The sequence below is a fragment of the Geotrypetes seraphini genome, chromosome 3, assembly GCF_902459505.1.
Source record: "Geotrypetes seraphini chromosome 3, aGeoSer1.1, whole genome shotgun sequence".
NCBI lineage: Eukaryota > Metazoa > Chordata > Amphibia > Gymnophiona > Dermophiidae > Geotrypetes > Geotrypetes seraphini.
Window position 1 is genome coordinate 246,972,890 of NC_047086.1, and position 27,878 is coordinate 247,000,767.

The following is a 27,878-nucleotide window of genomic DNA, read 5'->3' on the forward strand; positions in this document are numbered from 1 at the left end:
GGTGAGGAGAGTAGAGTCTGGAGCAGAATAGGGGCAGCTGGTGATTGTGAGGAGCTGCAAAGAGGTCTATCTGAGGAGTGCCCCATTGAGCGAAGATGGACTGTAGAGTGAAAGGATCGAGTGTCCACTCGTGAGGCTGGAGAATTCTGCTGAGCTTGTCCGCTAAGGAATTCTTTTCTCCCTGAATGTAGATAGCTTTCAGGAATAGATGGTGATTTATGGCCCAAGTCCAGATCTTCTGGGCTTCCTGGCACAAGAGGCGAGAGCCCGTCCCACCCTGCTTGTTGATGTAGTACATCGCAACTTGATTGTCTGTGCACAGCAGGAGAACTTGAGGAAAGAGAAGATGTTGGAAGGCCTTGAGGGCATAAAACATTGCTCTGAGTTCCAGGAAATTGATGTGATGCTTCTTTTCCTGGGCTGTCCAAAGGCCTTGAGTTTGGAACTCGTTCAAATGAGCTCCCCAGGCATAAGGGGAGGCGTCGGTGGTGATGACTAGTTGATGAGGAGGTAGATGGAGCAGAAGACCTCTGGAGAGATTTGAGGATATCAACCACCATTGTAGAGACTGACGAAGAGATGATGTGACAGATATGTGACGTGAGCAAGGATCCATCGCTTGGGACCACTGGGTAGCTAGGGTCCATTGAGGAGTGCGCAGGTGAAGACGTGCGAAGGGTGTGACATGAACTGTGGAGGCCATGTGACCCAAGAGTATCATCATTTGCTTGGCAGAGATGGAAAGTTGTAGAAGCACCTGCTGACACAGATATTGAAGCGTTTGAAGACGGTTGGATGGCAGGAACGCTCTCATGAGGACTGTGTCCAAGACATCTCTGATGAATTGAAGTCTCTGAGTGGGGATGAGATGAGATTTGGGTAGATTGATCTCGAACCCCAGAAGTTGAAGAAACATGATGGTTTGGTTGGTGGCCAGGAGAACAGTCTGAGATGAATTGGCCTTGATTAACCAGTCGTCCAGGTAAGGAAAGACCTGAAGGTGGTGAGATCGTAGAAAGGCAGCCACCACAATCAGACATTTGGTGAAAACTCTTGGAGAGGAGGCAAGACCGAAGGGAAGCACCTTGTATTGGTAATGACAATGATTGATCATGAAGCGTAGGTACTGTCTGGAGGCCAGATTGACCGGTATATGAGTGTATGTTTCTTTGAGATCGAGGGAACATAGCCAGTCGCCTTGATTGAGAAGAGGGTAAAGAGTGGCCAGAGAAAGCATTTTGAATTTCTCTTTTACCAAGCATTTGTTGAGATCGCAAAGATCTAGAATGGGTCTTAGATCTCCTGTCTTTTTGGGGACTAGAAAATAACGGGAGTAGAATCCCTGCCCTCTCTGATCTAGAGGAACTTCCTCTATAGCGTTCAGAAGGAGGAGGGATTGAACCTCTTGAAGAAGGAGGGAAGACCGAGGAGTGTTGAAAGCAGACTCTCTTGGCAGACTTTGGGCAGGAGGTGTCTGAAAGTTGAGAGAGTAGCCGTGGCGGATGATGTTGAGGACCCACTGGTCCGAGGTGATGATTTCCCAACGGCTTATGAAATGTATAAGGCGTCCTCCTATGGGCTGTGGAAGATGAGTAGAAGGAGGAAGATTGGCTATGTCCAGGAGAACCAAGTCAAAAGGGTTGAGTAGGTTTTTGTGAAGGGGGAGGTTTCACCTGCTGCTGTTGCTGAGCCTGTCTAGCAGGTGGTCTTTGTTGTCTCTGACGTCTAGGCTGTTGTGAAGTCTGTGGCAGAGGACGGGCCACAAATCTTCGTTGGTAGGCCGAGTGCTGACGAAAAGGCCTGGTAGGTGGAGTTGCTTTCTTAGTTTTAAGAAGAGTGTCCCACCGAGTTTCATGAGCCGAGAGCTTTTGAGTAGTGGAATCCATGGAATCTCCAAACAGCTCATCCCCCAAACAAGGTGTGTTGGCTAGCCGGTCCTGATGATTGACATCGAGTTCGGAAACTCGAAGCCAGGCCAGCCGTCGCATAGCTACAGACATAGCTGTGGCTCTGGAGGTCAGTTCAAAAGTGTCATAAATTGATCTGACCATGAATTTACGAAGCTGCAAAAGGGAGGAACAAGTTTGGTGAAAAACAGATTTCTTCCGGTCGGGGAGATATTTCTCGAAAACAGTCAGATTTTGTATAAGCTGCTTTAGATAGAATGAGAAATGGAATGCGTAATTTCCTGACCGGTTGGCCAACATCGCATTCTGGTACAGCCTTTTTCCAAATTTGTCCATGGATTTACCCTCTCTGCCAGGAGGGACTGAAGCATACACACTAGCCCCCTTAGACTTTTTGAGTGTGGATTCAACTAAAAGGGACTCATGAGGTAGTTGGGGCTTGTCAAACCCAGGAATGGGAATGACTTTATATAAAGAGTCCAACTTGCGGGGAGCTCCAGGTACAGTTAAAGGAGATTCTAAATTTTTATAAAAGGTCTCTCTCAAGATGTCATGGAGAGGTAACTTAAGATATTCCTTTGGAGGCTGGTCAAAATCCAGTGCATCTAGAAAAGCTTTGGATTTCTTTGACTCAGCCTCCAAGGAGATGGAGAGAGAATCACACATTTCCTTCAAAAAGGAAGAAAAAGAGGACACATCTGGTCTAGAGGAAGGTCCCAAAGCAGAAGGGTCCTCGTCACCAGAGGAGCATTCCCCTTCAGAAAGAAGAGGATCCTCTGAATCACCCCACAAATCAGGATCTCGAACTTGAAAACTCCGGTCCCGAGATTCTGGTGTGGAGGGTTCTAGGTGACGAGATTTGCGAAGCGATTTCCCTGACCTGATTGACTCGGTACCGGGAGATGTCACTGGATGCACCGGAGCCGAAGTCTGTACAGCCTGATGGTGAGCTCTCGGCTCCGGTGCTAGAACCGGCATGGAGACTGAGGAAGCAGATTGTACCGGTACCGACAAAGTGGAAGCGGATAAAATAGGGCGTTCCACTGTCGGTACCGGTGGCTCAGACCGGACCGGGACCGGAAGGCTCGGTGCCAAGAGTGAAGGAAGAAGGTGTTGCAACTGTTCTTTAAGCTGCACTTGCAGAACAGCAGCTATACGCTCTTCGAGTGAGGGCACCGGTACCGCCTTTTTCTTCTGCGGTACCTGTGGTGCTGCTCTACGCCCCGAGGATGAGGAACCCGATGTCGAGGGGTTCACCTCTATTGGGGCGGAGCGCTTCCGTGGGCGCCTCGAGGTCGGCAGGATTGGGCTCGCTGCCACCGAGACCGGAGGACGCTCCAAAGGGGAAGGCTTCTTAGCCGGCTTACCTGAAGGAGTCGACGCCGACGCGGTATCGCGTGGCGTCGATGAGGTGGGTGCCGATTGCGCCGGAGCCGATGTCGGTGCCGATGTCGTAGAGTCAGACATTTCGGCACCAAAAAGCAATCTCTGCTGGATTTGACGATTTTTCAGAGTTCGCTTTTTTAAAGTTACACAGTGGGTGCAGGTAGACGCTCGATGATCGGGACCAAGATACTGTAGACACCAATTATGTGGGTCAGTGAGTGAAATTGGTCGTGCACACCGCTGGCACTTCTTGAACCCGGGTTGAGGGGGCATGAATGTAAAAACGGCTTCAGCCAAATCGAAGGCCGAGGCCTCGATGGTGGCAAAAGGCCCCACCGGGGCGAAATCGAAAAAAGAAGAAAAAAACAAATGTTTTTTGTTTTTTTTTTAAGAAAAGAAAATAAAGAAAAAAGGAAGGAAACAATATTTCCTTCACGAGTTTACGCGAGCGGGAAGAATCAAAAAGATTTTCTCACAACGGCCGTTGAGAGAAACGCGTCTTCTTAGCTCCGCGGAAACTAAGAAACTGGGGACCGCGCGCCTCTGTCGGGTGGGAAGGCACTCGCGCGTGCGCGGTGTGGCCTGCCAGAACTTTCCAAGTTCTTAGAGTACAATCACTCTAAAATTGTCCGTACCGGGGCTCCGTCGGTGCCGTCACCCATCAGTCAAGAATATGCTGCCTGCTTGTCCTGGGATAAAGTAAGATCTTGTTTCCACCAAACTCATTTTGCCGTTCTCGTCCAATCTATCATCCTCTCCAGACTGGACTATTGCAATTCTATCTTTATAAGCCTAACAAAGAAAAACCTTCACAGACTCCAACGGATTCAAAATGCCGCAGCCAAGCTTATCTTTTCAAAAAGTAAATTTGATCATGTCTCACCGCTCCTCCTCAAGCTTCACTGGCTTCCGGTAATTCTCAGAGTCCATTTCAAATGCATCTGCCTAACCTTCAAGATCGTTCACGGCATCCTCCCTCCTCTAATTCCGCTTTCTTGTAACTCCACAAATCCTAATACCACCAGACCCACCCAAAAATTGAAGCTATCCTTCCCCTCACTAAAAGGCATCTCCCTCCCAGGAATACTGGGAACTTCCCTCCACTTCAGACTCACCGAGCTCTGGAACAACCTCACCTCCCACCTCCGGAACCTGAATGCTCTCCAACCCTTCCGTAAACTTCTGAAAACCTGGTTATTCTCAAAAATCTAACTCTTCCTCCTCTTTTCACATCCTAGCCCTCTAACTTCCCTCTACCCTCTGATCCTTATCTAGTTTTTACCTTGTAGTTCCTTTCTCATTACAACTCCTGTAAACCGTGCCGAGCTCCATAACCATGGAGATGGTGCGGTATATAAACCCAAGGTTTAGTTTAGTTTAGTTTAATATACGTGGGGAGGTTGAGATAGAGATGGTGGGAGTGAGGGGGTATACAGACACGATATTACACACTCTTCCCTTACCTGTAGACTGCACGACACACGCTGGAATAGCTTAGACATTGTGAAAGCAGGTCTAAGTCAAAACGTTACTTTGAACGTACTGAGCAAACTGATGTGGCTTTGGTTATCGTATTTCTACGTTTGGGGCCTAAACCTGCCCTCGGACTGCCCCTGGAACGCCCCCAATTTCGATGACTTACGTTCGACGTTTTGCGGCGTGGGACGTGCAGCTGGCCGACCTTTGATTATGGTTACTTGTACGTTTTGCCGGGTAATACATCCAAACCCTGACTTGTGCGCTTTTTTAGACGTTTTTCTGTTTTGATTATTACCCCCATTGTGTTTAAAAGTACTCCAATGAATGTGAGGGAACAAACTAGAGTTAGCCTGGACTTCTCGAAGCTGATAGTGAAACCCAGTTTGCAATGTGTGCACTGTGATTTGAATGGTGAGTAGCAGATGGTCTTTGGAATGGGCTACCTATTGTCTAGGTCAGTGGTAGGCAAACTCATTAGTCAAAAGAGCCAAAGATCAGCAGTACCATGATTACGATTTCTTTTGAGAGCCAAATTTCTTTTCTAGAACCATGTTTTTTAGGAGTTTGTTTAAACTAGCTACTAATTAACTAAAACCAGATATCATAATAATAATAATCTTATTTATTGACAAAAAAATCTTTTTTACCTTTTGTCGTTTCTACTTTAATCATCTTGTCTTCAATCACTTCTTTCTAGCCAGCATCTCTCCTCTCTTTGTCTTCCATGCAGCATCAGCCCCTTCCATGTCTGCCCTCTCTCTCTCTGCCCCTGCCATCCACTGTCCACCCTCTCCCCATTCCATACGGCATCTTCCTTCTTTCTATACTCCTTCCATAAACTCTATCTTGTGCCCCTTCTCTCCTTTGTACATGATTCATTTCAGCTCTGCCACCTCTCCATTTTTCTCTATCACCACCCCCTCCCCTTATCTATGGCATCTCTCTCTTCTCCTTTCCTTCCCACCCCATGGTCTGGCATCTGTCTCCTTCCCTTCACCGATTCCCTGGCATCTCTCTCCTTTCCTTTCATCTCTCCCTCCCCATCCATGCTCTGACATCTCTTTCTTCCTTTTCCCTTGGTCTGGCATACCTTCCTCCTTCCCTCCATGTCTTGGCATATCTCCCTCCCTCTCTTCCCCCATGCCCTGGCATCTGATCCTCCCTCCCTCTCTTCCCTCCATGCCCTGGCATCTCTTCCTCCCACCCTTCCCTCCAAGCCCTGGCATCTCCTTTCATTCATTCCTCTCCGTCCAGTTGGGTGCAGCAATTCTCTCCCCCTCTGCTCCCTTTCCTCATTCTGTCACCCCATCCCTGGTCGGCAGTGCAGCCCCTAAGTGGGTTCTCCAAGGCCTGGCGTCATGAATTTCTTCAGGCAGCAGCAGTAGCATTCACAATTTGCTGCTGTTGCCGGCTTCAGGCCTTCTCTGTTGGGTCCTGACTTCATGAAAACAGGAAGTAGGCAGGACTCAGCAGAGAGGAAGGCCCGAAGCCGGCAACAGCAGCTAATTGCAAACGCTGTTGCTGCCCGAAGAATTAAAGATGCTAGGCCTTGGAGCACCCAGGGCAGACCGCTTCTCTCCCTGTAACCGGGTCCCCTCCACGAGATGACCGACAAAACTCCCTCCAGCACTCGTCAGCAGCCGCAGCACTCTAAACAGGCTGCTTTGTAGTTTGCAGCCTTCTGCAAATGATTCCTTCTGTTGCATCACTGATGATGTCATCAGTGATGCGGCAGAAGGAATCGCCAGCAGAAGGCCGCGAACTGCAAAGCAGCCTGTTTAGAGTGCTACGGCTGCTGACGAGTGCAGGAGGGAGGTTTGTTGGTCTTCTTGCAGTGGGAGGGTCGACGGGGAGGACCCGGAGTGATGACGCTGGGGGGAGGGCCTGGGACGATGACACTGGGGGGGGGGAAGGGGTGATGACTGCTGCGATCCAGTCCTGATGGCAGCCGTTCTCAAACTGCTGGCGGCTGCCGCGAAGCTTTTCCTCTGTGGTAATCTGCCCTGTCAGAAACGGGAAGTTGCAGCAGAGGGAAAACTTCAGGGCAACTGCCGGCAGCTTGTGAGAACAGTTGCTGTGTCGGGGCCCTTCTGCTACTGGCAGAGCCACACTCAAGTGGCTAAAGAGCTACAGTTTGCCGACCACTGGTCTAGGTAAAGGAACACTATATGGTGCTGTCTTCGCAAATGCACCAAATCTTTTATGGAGCTAGGCACTTTGTGAGCATCCATGGTGCTGACAATAGGGCAAAGGGCAAGACTTTGAAATGCATGTTGAGAAACTTGAAGCATAGAAAGTACCAGTGGGATGGATGAATGGGAATATGAGTATATGCATCCTTGAGGTCTAGGGTGGCTAAGCAATTGTGTTGTTTCAATAAGGGAAGAATTGCTGGAAGGGAGATCATTCTGAACTTCTGAACTTTTCCTTCTTGAGGCAAGCATTGAGAGGTCTGAGATCGAAGATCGGGTGTAGATCTTGCGTCTTCTTGGGAATTAGGAAAACTTTTGAATACAACCCCTGATTTATTTGAAGGAGTATTACCTTTTTTATAGCATTGTTCTGGCACTGCTGAAGGTTGAGGAATTCCAAAGTTGCAGTCAAATATTTTAGCATGGAGCTGGGAGAGGACTATAAGGCTGAAACTAAGCCCCGGGAGACTTTCCAGAAACATTACATTAGGGATTTCTATTCTGCCATTACCTTGCGATTCAAGGCGGATTACAAAAGAATTATCGAAAATGTATTACAAAAAGATATCTGGTCATTTTAAGGAAAGTAAAGAATAGGGTTAGTTGTTTTGGGGTTGGGGCTTTAATGAGAGGAGGGAATTGAACTTGCGATGTTAAGTCTTTTTCAGGGATTTCTTGAAGAGTATGGTCTTTATTTCTTTTCTAAATGTTTTGTAGTCTGGGGAAGCCGTCAGTAGATTGGAAATTTGGTTGTCTAGTTTGGCTGCTTCAGTGGCTAGGAGGCCATCATATAGTTTTTTTTTCCATTTAACCTCCTTGATTGGGGGTGTGTGAATGGGGTGTGAGTTTTCCTATGTCTGGTCGAGGTATTATGGATGAGGCGGTTGTTCAGGTAGTTTGGGCTATCTCCATATAAAGTTTTAAATAGTAGGCAGTAGAATTTAAATTGTATTCTTGCTGGAATTGGAAGTCAATGCGATTTGAGATATGCTTCTGTTATGTGATCATGTTTCTTCAATGAGTAGATGAGTCTCAGTGCTGTGTTTTGGATTGTTTGTAGTTGTTTTGTTATTGTTGCAGGGAAGGGGAGATAAGAGGATATTACAGTAGTCTAGTAGGCCTAGTATTAGGGACTGTACTATGAGCTGGAATTGTGTTTCCTCGAAGAATTTCCAAACTTGCCTTAAGTTTCTCATAACTGATAATGATTTTTGTATTGTTTTATTGATTTGCGGTTGCATGGTGCAGCATCTGTCAATTGTTATTCCTAGTAGTTTTAGAGTGGGTAATTGATTGCGCTGATTTCTATGTTGGTTATGGTTAGTATTTTGTTATTTTCGAGGAGGATGAATTTTGTTTTGTCTGGGTTCAATTTCAGTTTGTGATTTTTCATCTAAGTCGCTACTGTTTCTAATGTTTGGTGTATTGTGTTTATCATGGATGGTTTTGGTTGATCGAAAGGTATGAGAATTGTAATGTAATGTAATGTAATGTAATTTATTTCTTGTAATGTCATCTGCATAGCTGTAGGAGGTTATGCCTTGTTTGTCCAGGTGGGTGCTGAGGGAGGCCGTATAGAGGTTGAAGAGTGTAGGGGATAGTGGGGATCCTTGGGGATGCCGCAGGGGTTAGACCAAGGTTCTGATTTTTCTTTGTCTGATTTTACTCTATAGGTTCTTGATTTTAGGAATCCTTTAAACCATGAGTACACTTTATCTGTGATACCTATTGTATTGTTAACAGCACCGTCTCAGTGCCTCTCTATGTGGGACGTGTTGCTAAAATTGCTGCCGGTGGAGAGGGAGTATCACCTCTCTGGAAAGGTTTCTTTCTGTGTCCTGCTGCAACTGCAACTTTTCTGCTGGCGTTGGCGGCGCTGAGCTTCCCTCCCCCGGTGGGGGGAGGCAGCAAGCGGTGAAGTTTGCTGCCTCAACACCTTCTTCACAGTGGACATAAAGAGGAATCCTCTTTAAGCTGTGAGACAGTGGCTTGTACTTTTTCTCCAAACAAGCTGTCTCCTAAGTAGGGAGCATCTGCCAACCTGTCATGGAGGTCATGACAGGTTTATTTATTCAATTTTCTATACCGTTCTCCCAAGGGAGCTCAGTACGGTTTACATTAATTTATTCAGGTACTCAAGCATTTTTTCCTGTCTGTCCCGGTGGTTGGCAGCCCACCTCACTGTAACATGTTGATATTGTGTTCTCACTAATTGTACTCTGTAATCACTGACTGTTCAGTGACATCTTCCCTATTTGTATTCTGTAATTCGCTGATTATCCAGCTCTCTTCACTGTAAACCGCCTAGAAGTCACAAGATTGTGGCAGTATAGAAAAAATAAAGTTGTTATTATTATCTCTGAGGTCCAATGCTCTTTACCATGCTGTGCATTGGGTAGCTATAGCCACTGCCGCAGTTCTAGTCATCATATCATAGGCATCATAGTTGGTTTTAATTAAGTGGTAAGTAAACTCCTGAAGTGCTATATGATTTGGAAAGGCCTCAGGAGAAGCAGTGTCAAGGTGAAGTGAAAGAGGCTATTAGAACCATAAAAAATCCTTTAAAGAATGGAAAAAGAACATAAGAAGTTGCCCCCGCTGAGTCAGACCAGAGGTCCATCTCGCCCAGCGGTCCGCTCCCGCGCGGCCCATCAGGCCTAGTGCCTGAACAGTGGTCCCTGATTAATTTTGTAACTTACCTCTAATCCCATCCCTATAATCTACCTCTACTCTTATCTGTACCCCTCAATCCCTTTGTCTTCCAAGTACCTATCCAAAGCTTCTTTGAACCCCTGTAGCGTGCTCCTGTTTATCACATCCTCTGGTAGCGCGTTCCATGTATCCACCACCCTCTGTGTGAAAAAGAACTTCCTGGCGTTTGTTCTAAACCTCTCCCCTTTCAATTTCTCTGAGTGCCCCCTTGTACTTATTGATCCCCTTAATTTGAAAAATCTGTCCCTGTCTATTTTTTCTATGCCCTTCATGATCTTGAAGGTTTCTATCATGTCTCCTCTAAGTCTCCGCTTTTCCAGGGAGAAAAGCCCTAGCTTTTTCAGTCTGTCAGTATATGAGAGGTCCTCCATGCCCTTTATTAGCTTAGTTGCTCTTCTCTGGACCCTCTTAAGTACCTCCATGTCCTTCTTGAGGTACGGCGACCAGAACTGAACACAGTATTCCAGGTGTGGGCGCACCATAGCACGATACAGTGGCAGGATAACTTCCTTTGCTCTGGTCGTGATACCCTTCTTAATGATACCCAACATTCTGTTTGCTTTCCTTGAGGCCGTGGCACACTGCGCCGACGCCTTCAATGTTGTGTCTACCATCACTCCCAGGTCTCTTTCAAGGTCGCTCACCCCTAGCGCTGATCCCCCCATTTTGTAAGTGAACATCGGGTTTTTTCCCCTATATGCATGACCTTGCATTTCCCTATGTTGAAACTCATTTGCCACTTTTTGGCCCATTTTTCCAGTGTTGTCAGATCTTTTTGGAGATCTTCGCAGTCCTCCATGTTATTGACCTTGCGATATAGTTTGGTGTCATCCGCAAATTTAATAACCTCACATTTTGTTCCTGCCTCCAGGTCATTAATGAATATATTGAATAGGAGCGGTCCCAGCACCGACCCCTGTGGAACTCCGCTCGTGACCCATTGCCAGTCTGAGTAATGTCCCTTTACTCCAAAGTATCCAAATGAAGAAAGTAAGAAGAAACACAAGCACTGGCAAGTTAGATGCAAAGCACTGATAAAGACAGCTAAGAAAGAATATGAAGAAAACTTGAAAAAGAGGCAAAAACGCATAGCAATTTTTTTAGGTACATCAGAAGCAGAAAATCTGCGAGGGAATCTGTGGGACCGTTGGATGATCAAGAAGCGAAAGGGGCGCTGAGGGAGGATAAGGCCATAGCGGAAAGACTGAATGAATTCTTTGCTTCCATTTTTACAGAAGAAGATGTAAGATCTACCTGAACCAGAAATGGTTTTCAAGGGGGATGATGCGGAGGAACTGAAGGAAATCTCGGTGAATCTGGAAGATGTACTAAGCCAAATCGACAAGTTAAAAAGTGAAAAATCACCAGGACTGAATGGTATACAACCCAGGGTACTAAAAGAACTCAAACATGAAATTGCTGACCTGCTGTTAGTGATCTGTAACCTGTCGCTAAAATCATCTGTAGTACCTGAAGATTGGAGGGTGGCCAATGTTATGCCAATTTTTAAAAAGGACTCCAGGGGAGATCCAGGAAATTACAGACCGGTAAGCCTCACTTCAGTGCTGGGCAAAATGGTAGAAACAATTATAAAAAATAAAATTGTGTTACATGTAGACAAACATGATTTAATGAGACGGAGTCAGCATGGGTTCAACTGAGAGAGATCTTGCCTCACCAATTTGCTTGACTTCTTTGAAGGTGTGAATAAACATGTGGATAAAGATGAGCTGGTTGATATAGTGTATCTAGATCAGTGGTTCCCAAACCCTGTCCTGGGGGACCCCCAGCCAGTCGGGTTTTCAAGATATCCCTGGGGGTTTTCAAGACCCCCAGGACCAGTGTTCCCTCTAAGCGGGCGGGTGTTGTGAGCAAACTTTTTTCACTGTGAGCTAAAAATATCGGGCGCCAGCAAGTTATGAGCCAAATAAATATGTTGCTTTCTACCACAGAACTTCCTTACGTTTGTATGGAATCTATCCCCTTTCAACTTTAGAGAGTGCCCTCTCGTTCTCCCTGCCTTAGCTACTAAGTCTATTCCCTTCAGTACCTTGAATGTTTCTATCATGTCCCCTCTCAATCTCCTCTGCTCAAGGGAGAAGAGGCCCAGTTTCTCTAATCTTTCGCTGTACGGCAACTCCTCCAGCCCCTTAACCATACGTGACAAAAAATCAATTCATGTAGCAAATGCTACATTTATCTTTTGGCATGGCCCATCATGTAGCAAATGCTATAACTGATGGGCCATGCCAAAAGATAAATATATATATACTAAAAAATAAAAAATAAAAATAAATATATACTAGGAGTAAAGGGGCATGCAATAAAGCTTTTAAGTAGTAGATTTAAAACAAACCTGGGAAAATATTTTTCATTCAACATGTAATTAAAAAAAGATTTGGATAATTTCCTTAAAAAATCTGCATGACATTATTAAGATGGACTTAGGAAAGCCCACTGCTTATTCCTAGAATAAACAGCATAAAATCTGTTTTACTCTTTTGCACTGTTGTGCTTTCAGCAAAATGTTTTAAACACAAAAACAGAAAATCACATGCACAGGCATTAGGTCACCCAGGCATCTAGAATTAGCAATCTTGCACAGCCAGCCTATGATTGACAGGAGCTGCCAAATCACATTGAAAAGGATGATAAGGAAGGCAGATAAGAGATGGTGGAAGGAAGACAAAACGAAAAGGCAAGAACAAAACTGAAGTAGAAACGAGCCAAACATACAGTATAGCATACAAAAAATGTATGTTTTCCTTTGGCTTCCAAAAACTGATTGGCATCCAAGTTCCCTAAAGTTTCACACAGTCATCTTCTAATAATGTCACCATATACAGTTGGCTTGCCAGAAATATGTTTAGGATGCCACTGCAACTCTACCAACAGCATATTAACTTAACAGTGTAGCTTCAAAATAACTGCATCTCTATCCTTCCCTCCCCCCTGTGGTTTTTAGCATATCTCTCTTCTCATTTCCTCCACTCAGATCTGATCATTCTCTGCTCTCTCTTCCCTTTTCTTCTCTGGTCTTCCTTCTCTATTTTCTGCCTCCATCTAAATTAAATTCTTTCTTACTATTTAGTCCCGTTTCCCTCTTTTCACTGTGTCTACACACAGCTTGTCACCCCTTTCCCTCACCCCTCCATTATCTTACTATTTTCTTCCCCCTTTATTTATCTCCTCCTTCCATCCAGTATGTGTTCTTTCCCCACTTCCATTCAGCATCTGCTCTCCCTTCTCAACTGACATCCATCTGCCTTCTGCTCTCTCTCCCTTCTTCTCACTTCCATCATCTGTCCCCTTCTCTCTCTCTCTCCTCTCCTCCATTCCATCATCTGCCCCTTCTCTCTCTCTCTCTCTCTCCCCCCCCCAACTTCCATCATCTGCCCCCCTTCCCCTCACCTTTGTGGGTCACTTTCTTTCCCCTGAGGGTGGCTCATGTCACAGGGGAAGCTTTGGCCGAGCAGAACCGCTTGATTGACAGTGGAACTTACTTGATTGATGTCGATGCTGGGGCCCGTTGCCGTTTGAAGGAAAAAAAAAAAAGGTGGAAAAAAGGAACCTGTAAAGGCGAGAGGAAGGGAAACCTCCAGGACAGCTGCTTTTTGCCCTCCTTCAGCGGCCCAAGAGTTCAGACCAGCAGCGGCAGCTCTGTATGCTTTTAACTTCGGCACAGAGCTGCCCCTAATCAATAGTTTAGCGCGGTTTCATGAGGCAGCCTCGGGGCCTTTGATAGCCGGCCCGCTTCGATGATGCGATGTGGGCCGGCCTAGCAAAGGCCCCGAGGCTGCCTTATGAAACCGCGCTAAACTATTGATTAGGGGCAGCTCTGTGCCGAAGTTAAAAGCATACACAGCTGCCGCTGCTGGTCTGGAGGTGCGGAGACAAGGCAGGAGGCAAACGCGGTGGAAGGCAGGAGTCCCGGCGAAGGCAGGAGTCCCGGCGAAGGCAGGAGTCCCGGCACAGCGACTGCAACAGGAAGTTGCAAGTCAGCTGACGCCGGCCTTTCGTTGCGGCGGGGACCGAATCCTTCGCGGACCGGCAAGATTTTGTTTGCGGACCGGCGGTTGAAGAACTGTGCTCTACACTGTGTGCGCTGTGACGAGAAACATGTGCGCTGCGAGGTAATATTTTGTGCGCCAGCGCACCCCAGCGCAGCTTAGCGGGAACAAAAATGACAGGACAGGGTTTGGGAACCACTGATCTAGATTTTCAGAAAGCTTTTGATAAAGTTCCTCACGAGAGTTTCCTGAGAAAATTAAGGTGTCATGGGATAGGAGGCAAAGTTCAGTTGTGGATTAGGAATTGGTTATTGGATATAAAACAGAGGGTAGGGTTAATAATCACTTTTCTCAATGGAGGAGAGTAAACAGTAAAGTGCCGTAGGGGTCTGTAATGGGACCAATGCTATTTAACTTATTTATAAATGATCTGGAAATTGGAATGACGAGTAAGGTGATTAAATCTTCAGATGACACTAAACTGTTCAAAGTTGTTAAAACGCATGCGGATTGTGAAAAATTGCGAAAAATTGCAGGTGGACCTTAGGAAATTGGAAGATTGGGCATCCAAATGGAAGATGAAATTTAATGTGGACAAATGCAAAGTGATGCACATTGGGAAGAATAACCTGAATCACAGTTACCGGATGCTAGGGTCCACCTTGGAGATTAGCGCCCAAGAAAAAATCCGGGTATCATCGTAGACAATATGATGAAACCTTCCACGCAATGTGCCAAAAAAGCAAACAGAATGCTAGGAATTATTAGAAAAAGGATGGTTAACAAGACTAAGAATGTTATAATGCCCCTGTATCGCTTCATGGTGCGACCTCATCTGGAGTATTGTGTTCAATTCTGGTCTCCTTATCTCAAGAAAGATATAGTGGTGCTAGAAAAGGTTCAAAGAAGAGTGACCAAGATAATAAATGGGATGGAACTCCTCTCGTATGAGGAAAGACTAAAACGGTTAGAGTTCTTCAGTTTGGAAAAGAGACGCTGAGGGGAGATATGATTGAAGTCTACAAAATCCTGAGTGGAGAAGAACGAGTACAAGTTGATCAATTTTTCACGCCGTCAAAAATTACAAAGACTAGGGGACACTCGATGAAGTTACAGGGAAATACTTTTAAAATCAATGGTTGACTCAAATATAAGTCGGACGGCTTAATATTCAAATGCCCTGCCCTGTCAGGCTCTGCACCCAGCCCGCTACCCTCTATCCTCTGCCAGGCACTGCACCCAGCCCCCTTCCCTCCCTCCCCTATCAGGCTCTGCACCCAGACCCCTTCCTTCCCTCCCTCCCGTCAGGCTCAGCACCCAGCCCCCTTCCTCCTTCACTCTGAACCCTATCCATCGTACCTCCTCTGCCAATCCCTGGTGGTCCAGAGGTGCATCAGGCATGAGCAAGCTTTCCACACTCCTACCCCACTGCTAACCCGGTCAGTCGGTCGCTGCCTTGAGCTCTGGTTTCTTCAGCCACTGAGTGGCACTGAGCAGGAGTATGCTTTGGTGCTACTGCTCACTTAAAGCAGATAGTAATGGCCACTTATAAAGTTCAATCTTTATCCAGCCAAAAAGGATAGCGATCAATCATCAACTCTTATAAATCGACTGGATATCACCTTGGTGCTTGTATTCATATAATTTATAGAGAAAACGCCTCAGCCCCACCACTCCACCGCACAAACTTTAGTTTAAATCGCGGGAAGCAACGTGTGGTGCTTCATCATTGGCTGTCTTCACTATTTTACTGTATGTATGTAATTCTTCTAACAATCTTTTTTAATTTTAACAATAAAACTTGGTTATCAACCTTCATTTCTTGTTGGTAATTCAATATATTAGATAATACTTATCTCAGCCAACCAGGGGAGTTGTCTGAATTGATTGAGTGGAATTCTTTGGTATAATCTGTTTCTCGAGTGGAGCCAATAGGCTGCGAGGGGGGTGGGTACTAAATAACAGGTGAAGGTATTTAAATTGAGGACCTGGAACGCCGTCGCCATCTTTTGCTCTTTAAACTTTTGGAGTCGGATGACGGCGGCGTACCTCGGTAAGCTATTTCATAGGTAGATTGTTCGTATAAAGGATTAAGTGTGATGTAGAGAGGGGGTCGGTCACAATTGTATGTTATAGCTCCGTCTCTATATTTTACAGGGAGACCCTTGAGAAAGCACGTTATATGTGCGAAACATGTCGGGTCTGGCTCCCCTGGTTGGCTGAGATAAGTATTATCTAATATATTGAATTACCAACAAGAAATGAAGGTTGATAACCAAGTTTTATTGATAAAATTAAAAAAGATTGTTAGAAGAATTACATACATACAGTAAAATAGTGAAGACAGCCAATGATGAAGCACCACACGTTGCTTCCCGCGATTTAAACTAAAGTTTGTGCGGTGGAGTGGTGGGGCTGAGGCGTTTTCTCTATAAATTATATGAATACAAGCACCAAGGTGATATCCAGTCGATTTATAAGAGTTGATGATTGGTGCTACTGCTCGGCACTGAGCGGCTTCCTGAATGGCTCCCCTGAATTCTCACAGGATATACAGTGGGATATATTTACATCAACTTCCCTCAGGATATGACAAACTAAATTTCATAAGAATCAGCCAAATTCTGGGGAAGATGCGACAAAAAACATTTTGGTGTCTTTTTTTTTCTGTTCACAGTGTATAATCAAAAATATAGAATATTGCTATTTACAAAGTATATTTTTGAAATATAGCACAAAGTAAAGAGGGCATTTTTTTAAGATATACTTTAGAATTTGCAAGTTTTGATAATATCACAATATGTCCATGACAAAGATACATTTGAGATTGCCAAGTACATTATGACCAAGAAAAAGAAAAAGAAATTATATGTGTGATACCTGCAGAAAGTGTCTCTTCTTCAAAATCTCTTTTATTTGTAATTTCTCTAGTGAGGGCTCTGAATGCAAATTTTACGTTATGTGGAACATCATTTTCATTTTCTTTAGTTATAAAATGCCACAAGGCAGAATTAAAAGCCTAGAAAATAAAATAAAATAAAATTATGAAAGGCTCTTTTTTAACAACAAAAAATATAACTACATAAGAACATGCCATATTGGGACAGACCAAAGGTCCATCAAGCCCAATATCCTGCTTCCAACAGTAGCAAACTCAGGTCCCAAGTACCTAGCTAGATCCCAATAGTAAAACAGATTTTATGCTGCTTATCTTAGGAACAAGCAGTGGATTTCCCCAAGCCATCTGAATAATGGCCTATGGACTTCTCTTTTAGGAAATTATCCAAGCCTTTATTAAACTCTGCTAAGCTAACTGATTTCATCACATTGTCTGGCAACAAATTCCAGAGTTTAATTACATATTGTGTGAAGAAATATTTTCTCCAGTTTGTTTTAAATCTACTACTTAGTAGCTTCATCGCATGTCCCCTAACGATGGAAAGAGTAAACAAGTTATTCAATTCTACCCTTTCCACTCCACTCAGTATTTTTATAGACCTCTATCATAACCCCCTCCTGAGCCATCTCTTCTCCAAGCTGAAGAGCGCTAGCCACTTTAGCCTCTCCTCATAGGGAAGTTGTTCCAGATCTTTTATCATTTTCGTTGTCCTTCTCTGTACCTTGTATAATTCCGCTATATCTTTTTTGAGATGCGGTGACCAGAACTGCATACAGTATTCAAGTTGCAGCCATACCATAGAGCAATACAAGGGCATAAAATCGCGAGCGGGAAGGCAAATTGAGAGTTTTCAACGGCCGTTGAAAAGCACATGCGTCTTCTTCGCTCCGCGGAAACGAAGAAACTGGAGACCACGCACTCCTCCGTCGGGCGGGAAGGCACCCGCGCATGCGCGGTGCGGCCAACTAGAACTTTCTAGTTAAAAAGGTCCGTACCGGGGCTCCGTCGGTGACGTCACCCATACGTTAAGAATATGCTGCCTGCTTGTCCTGGGATAAAAGGGCATTATAACATTTTTATTTTTATTTTCCATTCCTTTCCTGATAATTCCTAACATTCTATTTGCTTTCTTAGAAGCTGCCGCACATTGAGCTGAGGGTTTCAATGTATACTTAACAATGACACTAAGATCCTATTCCTGGGCAATGATTCCTAACATAGAACCCAGAATCACATAGTTATAATTCGGGTTCCTCTTTCCCACATGCATCATTTTGCACTTGCTCACATTAAACATCATTTGCCATTTTGATGCCCAGTCTTCCAGTCTTGCAAGATCCTCTTGCAATTTAACTTTGAACAACTTTGTGTCATCAGCAAATTTAATTGTCTCGCTAGTTATTCCCATCTCTAGATCATTAATACACTTCCCCCTCCCTATTCACTGTTTCGGGGTTCACAGTTTCAATTATCCGCCGTTTCCATGGGGGGGATAAAAGCATAGTTTAAGACCTTCAGATATACAGTAATTCAGCATTTCATAGATTAATCTTTACCTGGTGGTCTAGCGGGCTTTTGGGGCAGGAGCGATCTTCCTACGCTCCTGCCCCGTGTAGATCGCCAATAGGAAATGGCTGCCATGAGCTCCCTTGAGTCAGATCCCCTATGACTATGTTGAAAAGGAGTGGACCCAGGACCGAGCCCTGCGGCACTCCACTGGTCACCTCCGATGTTTTAGAGAGAGTACCATTAACCACCACCCTCTGAAGTCTGCCACTCAGCCAATCATTGACCCATGCAGTTAGTGTCTCTCCTAACCCCATCGATTCCATCTTGCTTAGCAGCCTGCGGTGTGGGACACTGTCAAAAGCTTTACTGAAGTCCAGCTACACGACGTCCAAAGACTCTCCCAAGTCCAACTTTCTTGTTACCCAGTCAAAGAAGCTGATGAGATTGGATTGGCAGGACCTACACTTGGTGAATCCATGCTGACTGGGTACTGGGTTATCCCTTCCAGTTCAGAAGTAGCCAGGGCCGCCATCAGGGCAGTACTACCAGTCCTGCATTCAGGGGCCCGGAGCTGACAGGGGGCCCGGGCTCCCCCAGGGTCGCAAGCATAGTCTCCTCTCCTTCTCCTTACCTGCCCTGCCACAGCACACAGCCGAACGGAAGTCTTCCCGATGTCAGCGCTGACGTCGGAAGGAGGGCTTAAGCAAAGCCCTCCCTTCCTCCGACGTCAGCGCTGACATCGGGAAGACTTCCAGTCGGCTGCTTGCGGCAGGACAGGTAGGGAAAAGGCAGTCATGTACCGAAGGGGGGGGGGGGCGATCCACCCCGGGTGCAGCCATGGGGGGTGTGTGCACAGCCGGTCAGGTCCCCTTAGCCTTGTGGCGCTTCCCCCGACTGACCGACAACAGGCCCGGCCGACAAACCTCCCTGCCCTGTAGCAGCGAATCTAAATTACCTTCTTACAGCAGCTTCAATACTCCAGCTGCTGTAAGAAGGTAATTTAGATTCGCTGCTACAGGGCAGGGAGGTTTGTCCGACAGGGCCTGTTCTGATGTCGGTCGGGTGGGGAAGCGCCACAAAGGTAAGGGGCAGGGGAAAGGGAGGAAAGGGGAAATGTGGGGTGGAGAAGAAAAGACGCTTAAGGGAAATGGGTAAAACTGAGGGGGGAGAAGGCTACTGAAAGCACTGGGGAAGACAAAGGGGTGGAGAAGGATGCTGAAAGGACATGGGGAAGACAGAGGGGGGAAGGACCCCGAAAGGACATGGGGAAGACAAAGGGGTGGAGAAGGACACTGAAAGCAACTGTGGAAGACAGAGGGGGGAGAAGGATGCTGACAGGGCATGGGGAAGACAGGGGGGGAGAAGGACGCTGAAAGGACATGGGGAAGACAGGGGGAGAAGGACACTGAAAGCAAATGTGGAAGACAGAGGGGGGAGAAGGATGCTGACAGGACATGGGGAAGATGGGGGGGAGAAGGACGCTGAAAGAAAATGGGGAAGAGAGAGTGGGGAGAAGACAGAGATGCAGGGAAGAAGACAGAGATGCCAGACTATGGGGGGAGCGGAGGGAAGAAGATGGGTGCCAGACCAATTTGGGAGGGGGGAGAAAGGGAGAGGCACAGTAACAGAGCAAATGGAAGACGCAGAAAGAAGAGAGACAGTGGATGGAAGGAATTAAATAAGAACATGAGGAAAGCAGAAACCAGGCAACAAAGGTCCGAAAAAAATTCTTTTTTTTTTTTTTTTTTTGCTTCAGGATAAAGTAGTATATTAGTTGTGTTGATAAAAATTTATAAACATTAGAGGCTCTGGTAGAAACCCGTTTACAAAGTATGTATTCTTCCCAATTAATATTTTCAAATTAATAAAGTCTTTTTGCTTATTTTTAAATGGGTTTCTACCAGAGCCTTTAATTCAGTAGCATAATTAAATGAAATAACTATTTCTGTAGTTTATAGGGACGGGCAGGGACGGAGGGGATTCCTCGCGGGGATGGGCGGGGACTCCTCGCGGGAACGGAGGGATTCCTCGCGGGGACAGGTGGGGACGGGTGGGAGTCCTCACGGGGATGGGTGGGACTTTGGCGGGGACGGGTGGGATTTCTGTCCCCGCACAATTTAAACATGCACCTTTCTTCCTCCATCCTATGCACCTTTCTTCCTCTATCCCATAACACACACAGCCTGGTGGTGATGCTTATCAGATTGATTCATGAATATATAATGATGTTATGAGTGTGCATCTCTTCCTTCCCATCCTCCTTAGCATGTCACATACAGCATGTTACATTACACAAAGTCTGTGTAATGTAACATCCCTAGGTTTACGGAACAGTCTTCCACTTCAGGTCATTGAGGCCAGCAGCGTGCCAGATTTTAAGGCCAAATGGGATAGACATGTGGGATCTATTCGCAGAGTCAGGTAGGGAGGGTCATTGGGGTGGGCAGACTAGATGGGCCGTGGCCCTTATCTGCCGTCTATTTCTATGTTTCTATGATGGTATCCGATTAGAGCAGCTAATCCTGCAACAGAAACCTCCAGTGCAATTGTGATCTACTTCTGGCCTACAAAGGTCAAAAGAAATCCTTAACTGAGATTTTACATTCAAAAGTGAATTATAGCTACTAGCACTATTATTTATTAGTTATTTATTATGTAGATGTTTGTTAGTTTGTTATTAGTTCAGTATTAGACATATGTTAGTTTAGAATAGATAGGTATAGATTAGTTTAGTTTAGGTTAGGTTAGGGCCCTGCTGAAAGAGTCTACCTTGACGTGGTTGCAGGCTTACAAATCTTTTGATCAAAGAGTGCGGCGACAGAGAAAAGTATGTGTGTATTCGGCCCATGGAAGAAGGGGGAGGGAATCGGCGGGGGGGGGGAAGGGGTGCGTGGGGGGCCCAATAGGATTGCTCGGTAAGGGGCCCAGAAATTTCTGATGGCGGCCCTGGAAGTAGCTGGTGGAAGAGGGGGGGAGGGTATGGGGACTGTGTTTTTTGATGTAATTACTGTACTTGCATTTTGTTTTTTATATAATATCAATAAAATGTTTCAACACTAAAACAGTATGCATAAGCGTACTCTAAGGAAAATCTTTGACTAAAGTGGAATAGGCACAAAGAAAGTAAGAGGATACCTAGTTAAAACACTTTTTAAAGTGCCTATGCTAAGCCTATTTAATAAGTAAGAATCATTTGTGTATATTAACAACGTAAGTAGGTGCTTTTGACTAGAACATTGTCGGGAACATATCTAGACTTGTCTGTAACCCCTCCTATCAGTTCCAAGCTTTTCAGTGCATCAGACATAATTTTTCAATGGTATTTTATTAACCATGTCTATCATCAATCCCGCTGATTGTGGGGTGCGTTCAGTGAGTCATTTTTTAAAATGCAAAGAACATTTGCGCAGCTGAAATTCATCGACAGCTAGTTGAAGTGTATGGTGAAGGTGTAATGGATGAGGCAAATGCATGGAAATGGTGTTGGTTGTTTGACAAAGGGAGATCAAATGTGCATGATGAAGGAAGATCCGGATGCCTGTCTGCCATCACCAAAGAATTAGAAACTGCTATTGATACATACATTCAGCAGGAGATTCACAATTGATGTGGCTTTTTCTTATGTTTTTTATTCTGTTATTTATGAAATTGTCACTGATTACCTTCACTACAAGATTTGTGAAAGGTGGGTTCCAAGAATGCTAGCACCAGAATATAAAGAGAAAAGAATGGCTGCTTCTCGAGCATTATGTGAGCACTATGGTACTGAAGTGGACAAATTCTTAGATCGCATAGTGACAGGAGATGAGACATGGGAGTCTCTTGAATGGCACCACTCACATTCTCCAACAAAACCCAAAAAGTTCAAATAGACACCTTCGACCATGAAAGTCATGGCAACATTTTTGGGGGGACTGGAAAGACATTCTCCTGATTGTTTATCTGCCTCGAAGAGAATCCATAATTTGCATAGGTACTGTGAAACCTTAAGAAAGTTATGCAGCATTATACAAAACTGACGGCGAGGTCTGCTGCACGATAACACGTTGCTTGAAATACAGCAGAAGTTTCAGTGGGAGATACTGGACCATCCTCCAAACAGCCTGGACCTGGCGCCATTCGACTTTCATCTTCTCCTGAAATTAAAGGAACTTTTGGGCAGAAAACGCATGTAGATCGATGTACACAAAACTGTCAACAATGGTTCTAGGAACAGGCGCAAGACTTTTTCAATGAAGGGATTGTCAAGCTTGTCTCCTAGTCTCAAAAATGCTTGGAGGTAAACAGGGATTACAGTGAAAAGTAGTTTAAAGACATATTTTCATTCTTGTACAATCCCTCTGGAAACTGAACTCGAGGGTTCTTGTATGTCTGGTAGCTTCTGCTGCAGGGCTACTAAAACTTGATCCCTTCCCTTTGGGCTACTTGCCCGGGAGTTTCCTGTTTTGCTCAGTTTTGTACCTGCAGCTTCTCTGCATGGTTGAAATCAGTCTCTTCTGCTCGTGATTTGTTTGCAATTCCTAGTCTTTTTAAAATTTATTTTGCAGGTTTGCCCACATGCTGCAGATCAGCTCTGTGTGAGTGATCCTTCATGAGATCGCAGACATTTTAAATTTTGTCTGCTTCTGGAGGGTGCTCTGTAAGCTTAAACTGCAGTAAGCCCTATGGACAACCTGCAGATTAGATCAGGTCTCCGGGATCGGGAGCCATCTCTCCCCTGGTTCGTCCGCAAAGGGGTAGAGCCCAGGCTGCTGCGGTTCCATGGAGGTACACCGGGATCGGAACCGCACCGCGTGTCTTCCCTGATTTCCCTGAGGGGTCCTGATGGTCGTGATCTGAGGTGACGGGGAAGGTGAGGCGGTCAGAAGTCCTGAAAAATCCAGTTTAATCAGCTCCTGTGGTACTGATCTCCTTGCTTGTACACTTCTCCCTCCGTATTCACGGTGGATACGTTCCAGCATAAGGCGTGAATATGAAAAAAAAAAAATGAATAACTTTTTTAAATGTTTTTCGCGTTTTTTTTGTAAAAGTTAGCGTTTTTGTATTGAAACCGCGAATAAACTCTTTAAAATACTTGCTAGTTGGCCCATTTACTATTAGGTTTCCTGGTGAAAGGACCAACAAGGAGCAAAAGGCCGCCTAGTTGCCTATAAATGAAAGCATTAATTCTCCTCTCCCTTGTCAATACTGGTACACATGATCAGAAAGCCCTGCACTTAGTGAGAAGGACACAGTATGATAGGGCAGGGTGTAGTAAGAAGATAGCAGAGGCGCTATTCCCAAGATTCTAATGCCAGAAGGTAGAACTAGCAATGCAAGCGGAAAACAATCACTTACCTTGCGAAAGCCCATTGAAAGCTGCATTCACTCAGCGGGCAGTCCTAAGCACATTTCTGAGCCAATGCAGCATTCTGGCTCCTCCTCCCTAACGTCCTGAACATAAGAACATAAGAAGTTGCCTCTACTGGGTCAGACCAGAGATCCATCACACCCAACAGTCCGCTCCCGCGGCAGCCCATCAGGCCTATGACCTGTGAAGTGGTCCCTGACTATTCATATAACCTACCTCTACTTCTATCTGTACCCCCCAATCCCCTTATCTTTTAGGAATCTATCTAAACCTTCCTTGAACCCCTGTAGCATGCTCTGGCCTATCACAACCTCCGGAAGCGCATTCCATGTGTCCACCACCCTCTGGGTAAAAAAGAACTTTCTAGCGTTTGTTCTAAACCTGTCCCCTTTCAATTTCTCCGAGTGCCCCCTTGTACTTGTGGTTCCCCACAGTCTGAAGAATCTGTCCCTGTCTACCTTCTCTATGCCCTTCAGGATTTTGAAGGTTTCTGTCATGTCTCCTCTAAGTCTCCGCTTTTCCAGGGAGAATAGCCCCAGCATTTCCAACCTGTCAGCGTACGAAAAGTTTTCCATACCTTTTATCAGTTTAGTCGCTCTTCTCTGAACTCCCTCAAGTACTGCCATGTCCTTCTTGAGGTACGGCGACCAGTACTGGACACAGTACTCCAGATGTGGGTGCACCATTGCACGATACAGCGGCATGATGACTTCCTTCATCCTGGTCGTGATACCCTTTTTAATGATACCCAACATTCTGTTCGCTTTCTTTGAGGCTGTCGTACACTGTGCTGATGCTTTCAATGTTGTGTCCACCATTACCCCCAGGTCTCTTTCAAGGTTGCTTATCCCTAGCAATGATCCCCCCATTTTGTAGCTGAACATCGGGTTCTTTCTCCCTACATGCATGACCTTGCATTTCTCTATGTTAAAGCTCATTTGCCACTTTTTTGCCCACTCTTCCAGCCTCGTTAGGTCCCTTTTCAAGTCTTCGCAGTCTTCCGCGGTTCTAACCCTGCTGCAGAGTTTGGTGTAATCCGCAAATTTAATAACCTCACATTTTGTTCCCGCCTCCAGGTCGTTAATAAATATATTTAACAGGAGCGGTCCCAGCACCGACCCCTGTGGAACTCCGCTCGTGACCCATTGCCAGTCTGAGTAATGGCCCTTTACTCCAACCCTCTGTTTCCTGCCTGCCAACCAGTGTTTGATCCATCGGTGGACATCCCCTTGCACCCCGTGGTTCCACAGCTTCTTAAGCAGCCATTTGTGGGGTACCTTGTCGAAGGCTTTTTGGATTCCGCACCTGGAGATAATCTCTTCAAGGCTTTGTTTTTTGAGTGGTTAGGTAGGCTCAGAAGTTCTGCTCTGGAGCAGCATGTAAGGAGGAGCCACTGCCGGAAGCCTACAGCCCGAGGTAAGGAAGAAGAGTTGCAGTTTTCCATTTACTTGGCCCTTCCCTGATCTAAGACGCCTTCGCGATGATGTAATTTGGGGGGGACGGAGTCAGCAGCAGAAAAATCACAAATAAGTGAAACCGCAGATACGGAAACCACGAATACAGAGGGAGAAGTGTACTGTGTATTGCAGGCTGTCATAGACTTTCATTGCAGCACGTCTCTGGTGTCTGTGAGTCACAGAGTTTGCCGATTTTGGAGGGTGCTCAAATTGGGGTTTTGGGTGGTTTCCCTGCATGCCCTGGTCCCCCCACCTGTAAAATCCTAAAATTGCCTTGTTTCACATTTTCTGCGTTTTTAACGGGTGTTTTTCAGGCAAAATCGACACCCATGGCGGCCATCTTGGATTTTCTTTAAAATTTTTAAAACTATATTTTTTTGGACTTAGAAGCTTCGTTTTTGCTCCAAAGTTCACAGATGACCACCTCAGGACAGGATGGCATGGATTCATGGCGTAAATGCAGAGGATAAATTGCGGTTTCATAGCCGTGTATTTTGTGCGCCATGGCCCGTGAGGGGGGTGAACCGTGCATGGATTCCGCACTATCCTCCTCCGGAGAGGCTCTGCTTTCATCCGATTCCACCGGAGATGTGATTCCAGCGTCCGGGATGCCAAAATTGGGCGAGGAAGGTGTTTTCATGGAACGCAAGTTCAGTTCCGGGAACTTATGTTCTTATGTTCAGGACGTTAGGGAGGAGGAGCCAGAATGCTGCATTGGCTCAGAAATGTGCTTAGGACTGCCCGCTGTGTGAATGCAGCTTTCAATGGGCTTTCGCAAGGTAAGTGATTGTTTTCCGCTTGCATTGCTAGTTCTACCTTCTGGCATTAGAATCTTGGGAATAGCGCCTCTGCTATCTTCTTACTACACCCTGCCCTATCATACTGTGTCCTTCTCACTAAGTGCAGGGCTTTCTGATCATGTGTACCAGTATTGACAAGGGAGAGGAGAATTAATGCTTTCATTTATAGGCAAAGTTTCATAAATCTTCAAAACATTCCAAATTGGAGACCTGCAGATCGTTTCTGGCCGCCAGGGACTATTTTATGCCGGAATTTGTGGATATGATGTATCAGGCTTTCATGAGAAAGCGGGCTTTGCCTGTGTCTCCCTCTCTGACTCTGGTGCATCAGTCTGTTCAGCCTTTGGATTCCAGCATGCCAATCTGCTCCATTGCTGGTTTGCCTGAAAGCCAGCGGCAACTTCCCACTATTGCCTCAGTGCCTGTGTCAATTTCTATGCCGTTGCTGTTGCACAGCTCTATGGCGGGCTCCGCTGATGTGGCTAGCCCAGCGGATCTCGAGGATTCCCAGTACACTGATTTCTGTGATCTGGGAGAGGATCAGATGATGCACAGGCTCTTAAAGTCCAGTCGCCTTCCTGATCTTATCTCTGAATCCCTGCGGACACTGAAACTTGATTCAGATTCCACGGTTCAGGCGGAGTGTTCTATCATGAGTTCTAAGTCTCCGCTTTCCACTGCATTTCTGGATCACGCAGATCTGGCGGAAATGCTCTTGGAGGTATAGGAGGCCCAGGAGGGTCCCCTGAAGTGCGCTAGGGCCATGGCTAAATTGTATAACATGGCACTGGAATTTTCCAAGCACCTAGTCCTGCCGAGGGTGGATTTGGCGATGACTCAGGTCACTAAACGTACCTCTTTGCCCTCGGATGGAGGGGTTGTCCTGAAGGATGTCCAGGACCGAAGACTAGATTTTGTCATGAAGCATCTTTTTGATTCTGCTGCGACAGGAATGCGAGCTGCAGTGGCAACTTCCTTTGTGGCCTGGGCATGTTATTCTAAACTTCATCAGGATCCTGAGGAGGTTGTCCTTCAGGATACTGACTTCCTAATTTCTGGAGTGAATTATTTGGCAGATGCACTCTATGATATTTTGAAAGTTTTTGCTAAGCTAGGAGCTTATTCAGTTTCTGCTAGGAGAATGTTATGGAATCGCTAGTGGTCGGGTGATTCTTCATCCAAGGCTACGCTGAGCAAGTTGCCTTTTAAAGGTCTGCTCTTGTTTGGCCAGGGTTTGGATGACCTGATGGCAAGTGTGCAGGACCGTAAGCCTAAGACGCTCCCTGGCTCTAGACCTTGTCTGCCCAGGGGGATGGGACGATCAAATTTTCATCTCTTCTGGAGAACGTCACAGTATGCCAGACCCCCTGCGGCAGGACAGCATTTCAGAGCGTCCTACAGACCTCGCTTTAGAGGTGCAGTGTGCCAACAGCCTTCCAACTCTTGACCTTCTGTCCCTTCGAAGAGAAAATTATGATGCCAGGTCTCTGGCGAGGCCCCACCAAATCGGGGAGCAGCTTTCGGCCTTCCTTCCAGAATGACTAACGATAACCTTGGACCAGTGGGTCTTAGAGGTACTCAGGGACGATCTTCGACTGCTGTTATTCCAACTGCCGCTGGACTTCTTCCTGTCCTCTCCTGAGGGAAATCCGGACAAGGCCAGCAAGGTGCGTGCTATGGTGCGTTGGTTACTGGATCTGGCAGCCATAGAGCCAGTCCCAAGAGATGACTTGGGCTCCGGGAGACACTCGATTTACTTCATCATGCCAAAGAAGGACTCCGACAATTGCAGACCTATTCTGAACCTGAAAGCAGTGAATGCATTCTTACGAGTTCCGCATTAATGGATGGAAATGGTGCATTCTGTCATAATAGCGGTGGCACCTGGGGAGTTTTTGGCTTCCTTGGATCTCATGGAAGCGTATCTCCACAACCCGATATTCCCAGATCATCGGAGGTTCCTGAGGTTTCATGTTCTCAGGAAGCATTTCCAGTTCACAGTGCTCCTTTTCAGTTTGGCATCGGCGCCCAGATCTTTTACCACATGGTGGTGGCTGCCCATCTGCGATCCCTGGGTGTGTTTATGTTTATTTAAGATTTGATATACCGCTACTGCATTTAACTGACCTAAGTGTGCTCGTGCATCTATACCTTGACGACTAGCTGATCAGAGCTCC

At 45.9% G+C, this 27,878-nt stretch overlaps 1 protein-coding gene across 4 annotated transcripts in view; it reads right to left on the minus strand.

The window, feature by feature from the left end:
• Window positions 1-27,878, minus strand: part of ADGB (androglobin) — a 633,675-nt gene that overhangs the window by 188,756 nt on the left and 417,041 nt on the right. For all 4 annotated transcript variants that reach the window (XM_033939743.1, XM_033939744.1, XM_033939742.1 and 1 more), the window contains one exon: window positions 16,567-16,705. In XM_033939743.1, coding sequence (XP_033795634.1) covers window positions 16,567-16,705 — 139 coding nt within the window. The remainder of the gene's footprint in view (window positions 1-16,566; window positions 16,706-27,878) is intronic.